Source organism: Eschrichtius robustus, chromosome 3, assembly GCF_028021215.1.
Source record: "Eschrichtius robustus isolate mEscRob2 chromosome 3, mEscRob2.pri, whole genome shotgun sequence".
Lineage (NCBI taxonomy): Eukaryota > Metazoa > Chordata > Mammalia > Artiodactyla > Eschrichtiidae > Eschrichtius > Eschrichtius robustus.
The window spans coordinates 80932308-80947048 of record NC_090826.1 but is presented as its reverse complement, the minus strand read 5'-3'; the positions used below and the strand labels follow the sequence as shown (position 1 = coordinate 80947048).

The 14741-nt window shown below is 39.4% G+C and overlaps 1 protein-coding gene across 9 annotated transcripts in view; it reads left to right on the top strand.

The window, feature by feature from the left end:
• Positions 1-14741, top strand: part of TGFBR3 (transforming growth factor beta receptor 3) — a 199568-nt gene that overhangs the window by 165993 nt on the left and 18834 nt on the right. For 5 of the 9 annotated variants that reach the window (XM_068540293.1, XM_068540294.1, XM_068540291.1 and 2 more), the window contains 4 exons: positions 95-253; positions 4402-4701; positions 5260-5295; positions 7613-7733. In XM_068540293.1, the coding sequence (XP_068396394.1) occupies positions 95-253; positions 4402-4701; positions 5260-5295; positions 7613-7733 (616 nt within the window). The remainder of the gene's footprint in view (positions 1-94; positions 254-4401; positions 4702-5259; positions 5296-7612; positions 7734-14741) is intronic. The other 4 variants (XM_068540299.1, XM_068540297.1, XM_068540298.1 and 1 more) reach the window with 1 other exon arrangement.

The following is a 14741-nucleotide window of genomic DNA, read 5'->3' as shown; positions in this document are numbered from 1 at the left end:
AGATGTTAAAGGCTAAAGCTCATAAAGCTACAAGCTTCATTTGACTGTGATTTATCTCCATCTGTGTGTGTGTGGTGTTTTTTTTTTTTTCCAGTTTAATTGTAGCCTGCGGCAGGTGGGGAATCCCAGTAGCTTCCAGGACCCACCCAACAGAAATGTCACCTTCAACATGGAGCTGTACAACACTGACCTCTTTCTGGTGCCCTCCCAAGGGGTCTTCTCTGTGGCAGAGAACGGACATGTTTTTGTTGAGGTGAGACCCAAATGTTAGCCTTGGGCTGTTAGGTTAAAGCAGATTCGTAGTAGCTCCTGGGCATGAGTGAAAGCAGCTGGGGCAGACCTCTTCCTGCCCTTCCTCACCGCTTTGACCAGCTCTGCGTGAGGGTGTGGCTTAGAAAACGCTCCCACATCGATTTCTGACCAAAGCAGGAAATTTCAGGATTCACTACGTTCATTCTAAACGGAGAGAGTATTTTGTAGATGAATGGATAAATGTTTAAATAAAAATCGGCACTGTGAATTCTAATAAAGCCCTGTCCTTACTTTGTCCTTAGCATTTTTGCTAAGGACAGTTGTTCAGTAGCTGCAATATCAGAATTAACCAAGGAATATTTCAAACCACCTCAGAGACTACTATCTTTTAAACTGTGGATACTTTTGAGTGAAATACTGTGTGTTACTGTATCTCATGAAAATTGCTTTTTCTAGATCATCATCGAAATGTATCTATAAATTCATTAAAACTATTTCCTATATATAACAGTAATAACCACACATAACATAAATCTTTGGAATGACTACAAAAATATTAGGTAGTGATGGTAATAATGAAATAACAACAGCTAACATTTATTGCAGATTTATTTTGTGCCAAGCTCAGTTACAAGTATTGTAGTATTTTACTCTTTGAAGCAATTCTGTGAGACAGGACTATTAATATACCCATTTTGTAGATGAGGCAATTGAGGCACAAACTCGTCTAAGGTCACACAGTTAGTACCTACTAGAGTTCAGAGTCAGAGTTCATGCTCAGACCATCTGGCTCCAGAGCCCACACTGTTGTTATCCACTGGATGCTATCGTTTATCCTCAAAGTACCATTTGAAAGGGGGAGAAAATGTAACCTCTTAGCAGTGCAAATATCCAAGTTCACAGATTGGATTCTAGAGAAGATCAATATCCTCATGGCCCCAGAATGTCTGCTGGTCTTAACATGGAAGTCGTCCTCTGTTGAGCTGGTTTTGGTGCTGAGCTGCAAGCTGGTGTTCTCCTTCACTGTGGGACTGGAGGGAGAAGCTTAAGGGGCCAAAATGGGATACTTCCATATATTAAAAGTGACTTCAGTGCACATATTTCTAGTTAAGCAAGACAAATAACTCACATTTGTACTGATTCTGGGACGGAGCCCACTGGCTCTAGACATTTTCCTGGATCGTCTCCTTCTTTTTGATTCCCTCTTCTGAGAGATCTTATCTTTGGGTATACCTCCTTTCTCTGCTGGGGAAAATATACTGCTTTCTACATGCTGTCCCTAATCAGAGCTCTCTCCTAATCCAAGATGCGTTGTTTTCTTCTTGCTTTTCCGGCTGCACAGTCCACATGTGTGGTTGGTCAGTGGTTCACTGTTATGCTATGGATTTTAGGGGTGCTGCTTCATTTCAGTTTGTTCTTTTCCAGATGTGTGCCTGACTTTGCCAGTCTATGGCGTTGCTGCCTTAAATCTTCCTCATGTATCCTACCCTGGGTGTTTTGGGTTTTCTCCCCCACCCTGCCACCCCCAGTGTTGGCTTGCTTGAAATTCATTTTCTTTCTCATTCTTATTTTCCCATTTATATATCATCTATATTGTTCATAATTAAATTTAATCAAAGACATGGTCAAGTGATGGAAAAAAGTGAACCAAGTCTTTTTGCTATACCATTTTAAATATCATTATACATGATAATAATACATAATAATACACTGAAGAGACTCTGGGGAGGGGGAAAATGGTATAAACTGCTTTATTTTAAAGTTGTTTTAAACCACCTGAAATACGAGAGAGAATCTGTAAATATTTTGCTAAATAGGATAGCAGCCATGCCTAGTCCTTGTTTCCCAGTTTGGACTGCACTGCTAATAATAAAATTTTTTATTTGGGGAAAGTAAATAAAACTTACCCAGTCATTGGCTTGGTCTAAAGAACTATTTCCATGTTTCTTCTCGTGGTCATCCTTACCACATCCCCTCCCAGAATCTTCTATTTCCTCTAGATCCTAGTCTCTTCCTTTAATCCAAGACATTATCAGCTTTGCCACCTGGTCTTTGGTCATCCTTGGGTGATAGTTGGTCACGTAGTTGGCAGCTTTTCTTTTAGTTCATTTGTCTTGGGAAATTAAAAGAATATATATCTATATATAACCCCCCGAAATTTAAATCTAGACTAATACTATTAATAATAGCCGGCATTTCTTAACTAGAAGGGAACTGTGGTGTGTGTAGGTAATTTTGACTTTACAGATTGTCACAATCACCGTATCTAGTCAGTGTTAGTGCCCTCGTTCTGTGGGGGAAAAAACCAAGGTTTAGTGCTCACAGCGCGTGAGCAGCAGAGTCCTGCCGCTACTCATTTCCGGTCCATTTCAGAGGAAAAGACTTGTTGACAATTTTTTTCCTCTCATCGAAACAACTTTTTGGAATACCTTAGACATTCTGCCATTGCATACTTTCTTTGAGATTAGAGAAGAGGTTTGCATTTCTTCTGTGACACATTTTTGCATTGTGGGTTCTGAGTTCATGTTAAAGGCCACTTTTTAAAATAGAGTATATGTAATTTGCCATTTTCCCAAGATTAAATATCTCATTTTTGGAAATACTGTAAAAATAATGAAGTGTGAATATTTTCAGACTACCAAATACTACTTCCTGGAAAGACTTCTTACCAAGCACCCTCCCTGGCCACATCATGGGTGGCTTGAATTGACCCTGTAGCTGTAGTGAAATAGTGAAGAGAAAACAGACGGGCTCAGAAGACCCGGGCTCAAGCCTTGGTTTCACCCAGTGTTTGTTAGATATGATTTTGAACAAGTCAGCTATCCTGTGTGTTCAGTTTTTCCTCCATTTATAAAATGAAGATGAAAATATTTATCTCATAAGACTATTCTCAGGGATTAAGCTTTAAGGCACAGCAAAATGTCATTATCACAGTCATCTTCATTGTTTAGCGTCTTGCAGTTAACCACATAGGGATCTTTCAAAATAGTGCTGTGGCCTAAAAGCCCCATGCAATGTCAGGGATTTCCCCTGGGTATTTCAGAATGGAAAGTGTGTTTATATCTTCATGCCTTTGAAAGGATTCTGGGGCTATTGGCCTATGGTTAAGGACCAACTTTATTTCTAAAGTGTTTTAAGTTTATTTTGATCCTGAGTTTAGTCAAGGAATGAGGCAATAGAGGGGAGAGGCAGTTCACACAGTGATCCATGTGTCACCAAATGGAGGATCCAGTCTGGTTTGAGGATTTTAGCTGAATTCAGGATAGTTGAGATTTGAATTGGTAGTTGAGATGAGAATTGAATTCTGTTTACTCTTGGCCAAATACTACTTCCTGTTTCTAAAGAAAAGAACCTTAACAAGGTTTGGACATAGCCCATACAAATGTTTTGTAAGAGGGAAGTGTAAATGAGTCGGAAACATTTCCAGATTAGATTTCCCTTAAAACACCCTTGGGCTTAAAGAGTGAAGGGAGAGTACTTGGCAAGGTCTGGTTTGGACCTCTGAGAAGCGGGGACACTTTGCCAGGCCTGTGATCGCCACCAGATTGCACCCTCCCCGACATGCAGCCCCAGAGGCCAGCTCTGCCTGCTCACCATGAAGCAGGACTTCAGGCGAATCTATAGCTTTACTGCAATGTTTTAGGCTCAGTCTGACTTGCTGCAGTTTAGAAGTTTGGTCTTCCGTGCCTAGTTTAAATAGATTCTTCCTCTGTCCTTTATTTTTGGAGTAATTTTTTAAAAGAGCTTGCCTTACAGGTGATACACTATTAATGACATTAGGGGCTTTGCCTACTGGTGTTTTGTTTATTTGGGAAAATCCACTTAGGTGCATGATGTACTTTTGTTTTTATTTCCCAGAGGACTTATGGGAGGTTGAAGAGACTTATTTATCTTGTATTATAGACTCTTCCAGGCTGGGACTTGAACTAAATAATTCACTGTATCATCTATACCAAGTTTAGAGGAAAACATCTGTTTCTTCAATTAGTGTGTGTTACTTTTGTAATTAGAAGGAAGACTATATAGATATGTTAGGAAAGTAAAGCAATGTCTTTCATCAGAAGGGCCGCTTTGGTATGTTACCCTTGTGCCTAGAGTGAAAGTGACATGCTAACTTGTTTCTGAATTGATCTTTCTGTTCTGTTGTAGGTGTCCGTTACCAAGGCTGACCAAGAACTGGGATTTGCCATCCAAACGTGCTTTATCTCTCCATATTCGAACCCTGATAGGATGTCTGATTATACTATCATTGAGAACATTTGTCCTAAAGATGAATCTGTGAAATTCTACAATCCCAAGAGAGTGCACTTTCCTATCCCGCAAGCCGAGATAGATAAGAAACGATTCAGCTTTGTTTTTAAGCCCATCTTCAACACCTCCCTGCTCTTTCTACAGTGTGAGCTCACATTGTGTACCAAAAAGGAAAAGGACCCCCAGAAGTTACCTAAGGTTAGTGGGCCTTCATCCATTTGTACTGTTATTTTGACATTTTTAGGTGAGGCAGTGACCTACCAGAGAAGTTTAATCACAAGTTACAGCAGGTTGAGGTTTTGGGTTTGGGAACTGCCCAGTTGAAGCCATAAAGTTCATGTTAGCAGGGAACTGTGAGTTTTATGGAGTCTTAGAGAATAAATCCTGACGGTATGATTTTTTTTTTTTTTCCATGCGTGCTACTCAGTAGTATCTTACGAATGATAAATCAAGACTGTTTTCCATTGAAGGAGAGGTCTGGCTTTATCTTTGCTATTCAGATAGTATCCAGTGCCAAGAGTACAGAGAGCCGAAGGACAAGTTCAGTGTGAGGATTAATTTTTCCAGGTCCCGCTGAGATTTGTATTGCAGTTGTTTTTTGACCTTCTCTGTGTGAGTTATAAGGTTGACTTGTCTCATGAGGACTTCTAAGGGAAACTAACAAATATTTTAATTTTTCTTGGTTTCTCATCGGTTCGTCATGTTCGCCTCATGTCACTCCCCACATTGAACCAGTACATTCTATTGCCACAACAGAAATCAGAACCCTTTGACCTTGCTGGCGTGGCCAAGGTAGGGGGGATCAGCAAGGGTAATTACCTCATCATTTTGGCCCTGTGCACAAAGGGTATCTTCTGCTTAGTTTTGTTTCTGTGATCTGCCATAATTATGTATAATTTCATATGTGCATTTATTTTTTAGACATCTCACACAGTGTAAGCTGACTTCTATTCCTTTTATAATCACATATCAATTAATGTCTAAAAGTCTAATAATCGAGTCATATCATTAATAATGTATTGTATGGATGGAATTTTCTCACCTGATACATAGGTTGTAAGAGATGGGTGTAGAGGGAGAAGGAAAAATTATTATTATTGGATGGATTACCATTGATATGAATCCTTTGCACTATTATATTCCCCTGGGCATCCATTTCTCCATAAGACCATAGGAAATTTTATAATACATTTGAAAATATAGCAAATCTGATTTCATAGTCCTCAGGGAGTACGTGTATATATATATATATATATATATATATATATATATATATATATATATATAAAAGGTGATTTAGGCTGTGTTCTTTAGGTTGCCTTTGGAAACATTGGTGCCTTAGCTGTGTGGGCTTCACTTTCCAGTGGCCATCAAGGTTGGGGTGTAGTGGACCATGGTAGAAAACCATGTGGAGCTTCGTACATGGCTGGGACCCAGAGGATAACTTTTAGGAGTTAGGGATCTAGGAGGGGAGGCCTGGCAGTTACCAGGGGTCTTTACTGATGGCTGTGGCTGTTACCTTTCAGTGAGCCTGGCCTGTGGCAGCCCAACTTCATAGTGTGTTAATCTGTGAAAATTAGTCCTAATATTTCCTTCCAGAACATTCAAAGGAGAGTTCTAAGTCACAGGGGATGACATAGGATGTGACCCTAAGCCTAAAGTTGCTATTTATATCCAAGGCAAGATAGAGTGGAAAGAGCACGGAGGACCGAGAAGGAAGGCCTGCTGCTTACCAACAGGATATTAGCAAGTCCCTGACCTCTCAGAACCTGCGTGTCCTCATCTGTACCATTGAAGTAGTAGTACCGGCTTCCCTCCTGGGTAGAGGAGCAAATGAGACGGTAGAGATGATGACAGAGGACCATTTATAGAGCTGTTACCACTGTCCCTCTGTTTGCTGCCTGTGGTTAATATTTCCACATTCCTGTGAGTGCTTTCTATGACAATAGACAGAGCCAAAGAATCTTCTAGGAAGAGTTCTCAAAGATCGTTGAGTCCAACCCTGCCCATTGCTGATGAAATTGAGGCCAGAGAGTTCAGTGTCTTGCCCAGGGTCTTGCAGTGAGTTCGTTGTAGAATCATAGACTCTTACTTAACCAAAGAACTAGTAGGAAAGTAAGAAGGCTTTTCCTAAAATGCAAATCTTTTCAGTAATGATTCCTCTCCACAGAAAATCCATTGTTTCCCTTTACAAGAGGGCTTTTCTTATTTGTTTGTTTGGGGGGGTGGGGAGAGGGGGGGAGTTGTCTTCTTATAACATGTATCTGACTTTCATGTTGCCTAGAGCAGCAATGGCAATAAAGCTACAAGTCTTTGCTCTTTTGTGATTGGAAGAACTGGAAGCTAATTAACTTTTCTGGGTACCTTGCTGTGTATAGACTTCTAAAATAATTGATATGTTTCCTCTTCCAACAAAAGGGAATGGATGTCATTGACATTAGCGTTTTACCCACTGATGGGCATAGATAAGGAACCAAAGTTATTTTAAAGAAAAAGGTAATGGAAACAGATACACTAGGCTTGGGCATGCTGGTTCTAAGTTTGGAGCCTTAAAATAGCTAGAAACAGCTGATCTCATGGCCTCCACACCTGGGCACAACTCCCCAGGACTTCATTTTGGAACATTAAAAGCAGATGACCCTGGAAAGCTTCATTTTGCATGAGCCTATACCAGAGTTAAAAAATCAAACGTACTCGACAACATGATTATCTTTTTGGACAACAAATGTAAAATCTGTCACCCTCATAATGCAATACATGAAGTTTCCCACAATCACAAATCACAAACATGAACCATTTATGTGAAGCCAGCTTGGTGAAGGGCCAACATTCATCATGTAGTTTTTTTATTTTTCAGACTAAATAACACTAAAACCTCCAGTTGTTTTGTGGGAAGCCGTCCAGCCATGTTTGCATCTTCAAGTGCAGCTGAGAATACACTGGGCCTGCTCTCACATCTCCCAGATTATTTGTGGTTCTTTGAAACCACCCCGATGTCCTGTTTTTCTGGGGTAAACAGCTGTGAGCTGTCTGATAAGGGGCCACAGGTCAACTTGTGCAGGCCCTTTTGAGTGACCTCCCGACTCTGCTTTGCTCTGCCTCTCTGCAGTGTGTGCTTCCTGATGAAGCCTGCACCTCGCTGGATGCCTCGATGATCTGGGCCATGATGCAGAATAAGAAGACGTTCACCAAGCCCCTCGCTGTGATCCACCATGAAGTACAATTTAAAGGTGCGTTTCAAGGAGGCTCAGTCAGAGAAGAGGGGCCTGAAGGCTGCTCATAAAGAAGCTGCAATACTGTAAATCAAAGTCCACTTGTATTCAAAAGATAAATTAATAGCCAATTAGTAACTTTAGAATAGAATTCTTTGCCCAAGGAGTATTTTATTTAGTTGGTTCTCCTGCTGGCATGCGGTTAGTGATACATTTGCAAATGATTTCCTTATTTATTTATTTATTTTCCCCTTTTGGCCGTGCTGCACGGCATGTGGGATCTTAGTTACCCAACCAGGGATCGAACCCATGTCCCCTGCAGTGGAAGTGTGGAGTCTTAACCAGTGTACTGCCAGGGAAGTCCCAATGATTTCCTTTTTAAATATTAGATCAAAGTCTAGGTTGCCTCCATCACATCACGATGTCACTCTCCCTTGCGTGCAAATATGCTTCCTTGAGGAAGCATAGGAGAGGGTTAGAATTCCTGCTGGAATTGCATGTAGTCCATAGCCCATTTTTCCATGACCTACTGGTAAAGGTTGTGCTGGCTGCAAGCTATTAGAGTACTTTTTCAGGACCGCAGATACCTTTGGGGAGGGCACTGTCTATGTGAACACCATCCATCTTAGGTGTCACAGCCGAAAGAAGGCTGAGAACTGTTCAAGTGCATATTTATAATTTAGTTTTTAGAATCTTATGCACAGCTCTTGGCTTTCCCTGCTAGCTGGCTGTGGCACTTTGGAGCTCTCCCCTTAGGTCCTTGGGTTTCATTTTCTTTAACTGGAAAAGGAAGGGTTTCGACCAGATGACCCCCAGAGGCCCCTTCAGCTGTAACACTCAGCTGTACTGTTTGAAGAAGCAAAACCATTTTTCATTCATTTCCCAGCCCTCCTAAAGTTGGTGTGAAATGTACATAGGAGATGTTTATTGGTTCCTCATCAATGTTTTTGTTGTTGTTGTCTGTTTTACGTTATTAGTTGGTTTTCAACAGTTTGAAACAGCTGTAACAGCCTCAGTCTTTCTAAGTGGATTGCCCAAATAGTTCCTTGTTTATTGGGTCCGAGGGAAAGAAATAAGAATAAATTAACTGTGTTGCAAAGTATATGTGACAATTGGGCGACAGCTGGCTCTGTTTTGTGATGTGAAAGTGGTTTAACAACAGCAACAGCTACCTCGTACTCCATCTGTTACTCTTACCTATTTTGAGAGAGGTCATTCTGCTGGTAATTGAAGGCAGCAGCTTGCTTTTTCCTGTGCCAGACAATAATTAGGCATCAATATTGCAGCCGTATAACTTCCAGTAATTCATTCATCCATTCTTTTAAGTCTGGTGGTATTTTTCTAAGTAATTCCTCTTTTATTTAAACTTTGTAATTATCCTGAAAGGTCAATGTTTTCTTTACATAAAAGTTCAAGAGTAAAGTTTTACCAAATATCAAAGCAATTTCATGAGATTTGCTAATTGAGAGTAGATTTTAGTGGAGAAGCACGGCGGTGAAGAAAGTTTATTGCTTCGGTTTGTTAAACAAATTGAGAAGCTTAGACTGTAGGCTGGCTTCCCAGAGGCTGTATGCAAATGCTCTTTCTAACTTTACACTGAATGGGGTAGGTTTTCTGGCAGTTTTTAGCTTTATGAGTGACTCCTCTCACCTTTTATGTTTATTTTCCTTTGACTCTAGAAGCATTTCTCCTCAATGCAGGCAGGCCCTTCGGGTCTGTGCTTTCCTTCTACCTCTCAGTGAATTGGAATAATCATTTATAAGGGGAGTGTGGCCATTTGCCTGATAACATTGGTCTCTTTGAAAAATAACAGGATCATGAATGTTCTTCCTGCCAGACAGCCTAATGTGTTACTGTAGTAAGATAACATACTATAGTATCTCTGGAAGTGGGCAGATCTCTTGTTGGGAATAACTTTGGGGGTAAAAATTTCCCAACCAATGGGACGGTTTACTGTCTTTTTACTATATGGGTGCTCTTTGGAGACTGGGCCAAAGTTCTAGCTCTCCCTGGCCATTTGGTCCATCTTATTTCTCAACACTTGGGTTTTCTGGGGCAGCGGATAGAGGTTTTCAACTTCACAGCCAGCCGCAGGGCTGCTCTGTGGCTACCACTGCCAGTAGCACGGACACATTTCAGGTGGTGTTTCTTCCTTCTGTGGACAGGGAGAATAGGCCATCAAGACTAAATAAATAATTCTGGGTCCCTCCTCTGGGCCACTGTTTTTAATGGAAATTTCCTGAACCTTGCAGCACATCTTTGCTACCTTTGATCTCTCAGTCCCTTGGGAACCAACATTGGATTAGAATTCTTTTGCTTCTTAAATTTTCAATAATAGATGATGGTAGTGGCAATGATGGAGATGGAGATGATGATAATGATGATCTAACATTTATTGAGCATTTACGTAGTACAAGGCTCTGTGCTAAATGCTTTATGTGGATAATAGTATATGATCCACATAGCCCCTCTGTGAGGCAAGTATAGTATAGAGCAAGGATGGCCAAGGCATATAAATAAATGGTGGGTCTGGGATTCAAATCAAGGAACTTTGATTCCAGAGCCTGTGCTCTTAAACCCTATGCCTTGTCCTAGGGGGAGGTTGATTCTAGTTTTTAATAAAAACTGCAAGCAACATAGGCATCTATCTCTTCATACCCCTCTTCCTGGCCCCTTCCCCTGTTCATGCTGCATCACACTGGTATGCAAGTTAGCACCCAAGTACTCTAATAATTATGAAATGAAAAGAAGTTGAAGAAGTTACACTATTGATACTATGTGTAAAATGGATAACTAATGAGAACCTACTGTATAGCACAGAGAACTCTACTCAGTGCTCTGTGGTGACCTAAATGAGAAGGAAATCCAAAAAAGAGGGGATATATGTATACGTATAGCTGATTCACTTTGCTGTACAGTATAAACTAGCACAATATTGTAAAGCAACTATACTTCAATAAAAATTAAAAAAAAAAGAAGTGGGTTTAAAGGAAGAGGAGAAATGCAATAATTTGAGAAAATTTCTGTTTTCCAGCAATATATTTTATTACTTATTTTAAGTTTTCATTTTAATTTTTATTCATTTTTAATTATAAAATTAATACCTATTCATTCTAACAGTTGATGCAATATTAAATGTATAATAAAATAGGTAATAAATAGTCCTTAACCCACACCTGGTTAATGAAAGTTAACAGTTTTTGTATCCTGTGTATATCTTTCCATCCCTTTCTCTATGTTCATATAACCGTATACAAATAAATAGAATCTTTTCATTTAAAAAAAAAAAAAAAGAATTTAAGGAAAAAAGTCTGTTCCCCCAAAGGGTTAAGATGTTGGGAAACATGTAAACTGTTTAAGAGAGTATTAAAATTTAGGACAAGTTCTGTGACTTTGAATTGTAACTCACAAAAAAGCCCAGGAAACGTGAATAGTTTATGCAGATTATGGTTTATGGCAAAACAATTAAAATAGTTGAGGTGGTGCCATCCTACCATATTTTCTGAAATATTTTGAAGTATAGGCAGGTTAGTGCTGTTTGCTTTGGATGCTGTGACCACTTTTTACAGCATTTGAGAACACTTGGGCTTACATAATAAAAATGATTATACCACACCAGCGATGATTTTTTTTTTTTATGGTGAAAGGGAAAAGTAATCATTTCTCTGAAATTTAGGGCATATATACAAAAAAAAAAAATTGGGGGCACAAAAGAACATCGCCAAATTTGCCATGATTTATATACAATATATAATTCTTAGCAAGTTAAGTGTTGAAAATACTGAATTTTCTCCATATTTCTACCACATAACTTTTTTTTTTTTTAAACATCTTTGTTGGAGTATAATTGCTTTACAGTGGTGTGTTAGTTTCTGCTTTATAACAAAGTGAATCAGTTATACATATACATATGTCCCCATATCTCTTCCCTCTTGCGTCTCCCTCCCTCCCACCCTCCCTATCCCACCCCTCTAGGTGGTCACAAAGCACCCAGCTGATCACCCTGTGCTATGCGGCTGCTTCCCACTAGCTATCTATTTTACACATAACTTTTTAAAGATTAAAATGTGCTCAGGACAGTACCTGGCATATCATGGGCACTCAGTAAATGTTAATTTCCTTTCCTGCCTCTTAACATCTCAGCCAAACTAGGGTTTTTGCGGGGGATTAGAGGGGAGTGGAAGGGAAAGTTGTGAACGTCAGTTGGAAATTAATCCAAGAGAGGCGTTACTTTTTGGAACACATTTGATTTTTCCAGAACAAAAATAGTCTAAAGCACCAGCCAGGTTTTGTCCTCAGGCTGAGGTAGAGATGAGGGGAAGCTGAGTAGAAAGATGGTATGAATGTTTAATTAACAGACCAAGACATTCAGTCTCTATCCAGTAAGGAAGAGATATCATAGGGTTTTATTTCATTCAATGTGCTTCACATTTTGAAAACTTTTTACTTTAGAAAAGTTCAAATATAAACAGAAACAGAGGTAATAGTAGAATGAACTCCCATAAACCCTTCAATTGGTTTCAACAATTACCAATTCATAGCCAGTTTTGTTTTATCACTTCCTGTCCCTGGATTGTTTTGAAGGAAACCCAGACATTTCATTTTATTCACAAATATTCCAGTATGCACCTTTAAAAGTTGAGACCCATCAAAGATCTCAAGTAGAGAACCAATGGTCAGATCGTTTAGGAAGACTACTCTGAAAGCAGCATGGAAGTTGAGTTGCTAGGGTATGTACGCAATAATAAGATGTATATGATATTTATGGTTATTTATAACAGAAATGTTTATTGAGGACCTACTACATGCTTGGCATATAGTAAACAAATTTTCCTATCTTTCCTATCTTTGAACTCTTTGCTGTGGGCGTTATCCCATGAATTGTAGGATGTTGAGGAGCATCCCTGGCCTCTACCTACTAGATGTCCTTAGCAAACCCTTCTACCAGCAGTTGTGACAACCCAAAATGTGTCTAGACATTTCCAAATGTCCCCTGAGGAGCCAAGTGGGCAAAAATCACCCCCAGTTGAGAACCACTGATCTAGTAGAAGGATGCAGATAAGTGAATAGGCAATTGCAGTGATATTGAAAGAACCCAGAGAAGAGATTAATTAATTCATTGAGTGCAATAAAGTTAGTAAAAAGTATATCTTCAGTGGCCTGCACAAGCTTCTTTGTCTCCCCATCCTTCCTTCTGTGCCAAATACTAATAGATGTGGGTGCCTGTTAGACACCTCATTTCCCTGTGGGCCTGCCTGGTTCTGCCACGTTTAGGAGAACTGAATTGAGAAGCTGTGGTCAGTTACTCATGCATAACCCCAGAAATATCTCTTTTATGAAAACCATGCCTAACAGTCTGAGGAGGGAAATTTTGGTTCTGGGGCAGACCAAAGTTTGCTCAGAGTATATGAAAAGATTTAATTCAAAATGTTGATTATAGTTTGTTCTGTCTGTAAAGAAATCTTTACTGTTAAAATTCTCTTTATAGTAATAGCTAGGATTCCTTTCTTGCAGTCGTACCCTTAAACCAAAAGTAAATATTGTTCTGTCCACTCTTTTCCTTTCAGCATGCCAACTCGATCATAGGGTTCCAGTGGAGATCAAACTATTTTAGTCATACTCAGGGGTTATTGGGAATTTTGGAACAAAAATGTTAGAGGATAAAATCCTTTAACCTTGTATCTGCAGCTTGTGCTTATTATTGTTTATGCACAGAAAGCATGGAGGAACTTTGCCTCTGGGGAAATGAGCAACAACTGTTTCTGCTTAGCTCTATGAGGAGGCCCCTTTTTGGGGTGGGGTAAGAGGATTAGGTCATAACGTAAATCCATTAAGAATTTTAAAACAATGTCATCTATCACACAGGCCTTACTATAAAACCTACATTCTCACATATGAGGTCTCCTTCGGGGAGAATCATTATTTGAAACCTCTTGGGGATTTTGAGTGACAGAGTTTAACTATGGGTGGTTGATTGAATGGAACTCTTCCCAGAACTGTGTATATTTCTCGCATGATGAACGCTATAGAGACCTTTAAATGCCTTTGGACTTAGTTCAGCGTATCAAACCACTACTTCTTGAAGAATTTTGTGGTTAGATACCCCTACTTCATAGGACTCTTGAGAGTTTAAAATGAGAAAATGTAAGTGAAGGTTTTTTGTCAACTGTAGAACACTATACAAATGTACAAATGTAAGGCATCACTGTTGTTACTTTATTGCTGCCAATAAGGCTGGTGGAGCCAAACTCCCAAGAGACAGTCTCTTATGTGCATTGTGTAGTTGGTGTGTGTTCTGCACACTGAAATAGATTTTCTTAAAAACACACAATTATTTTAATTTTCTTAGTGATTTTATTTAAGTATAACTTTCGCATATATCCTGATCCCAGGGCCACTATGCTGCACAACTCCAGGGGGCACCGTTCAGTTGTAATGGCTTTGATTCATCCCATAGCATTCCTTCCCTTACAGCTGGACCATGATACCCCATGCTGCAAGAATGTGATCAACCAGCTGAGATGGTTAATCCCGAGAATTTACAATCCTATCTAGCTTTTTTTATTTTTATAAACATCAACTCAAATGCTGCTTGTTTTGGTCAATTTTTCACAAGTTTTTTTTTTTTGCTTCCCTGTGGATTCCAACACAAGGTGTGTGTTCCTTTATTGAATGAAAATGGAGATGAAGAGAGGCACTAAACACATCACTTTTAAACTCTCAAGAACAGGGGCAGAGTCTGTGTGAGGACTTATCACATTTTTTCTATAAAGGGCCAAATGGTGAATATTTTCAGGTTGTGGCTTATGGAGTCCCTGCCTCGACTATTTAACTGCTGTTGCAGTGTGAAAGCAGCGGTGGACAATATATAAATGAATGAGCCTCGTTATGTTCAAACAAAACTTTATTTATGGAACAGATTTCACTTTCATATAATTTTCACGTCATAAAATATTATTTTCATTTTTTTCAATGACTGAAAAATATAAAATTCATCTTTAGTTCACTTAAACAAAAATAGAGTGG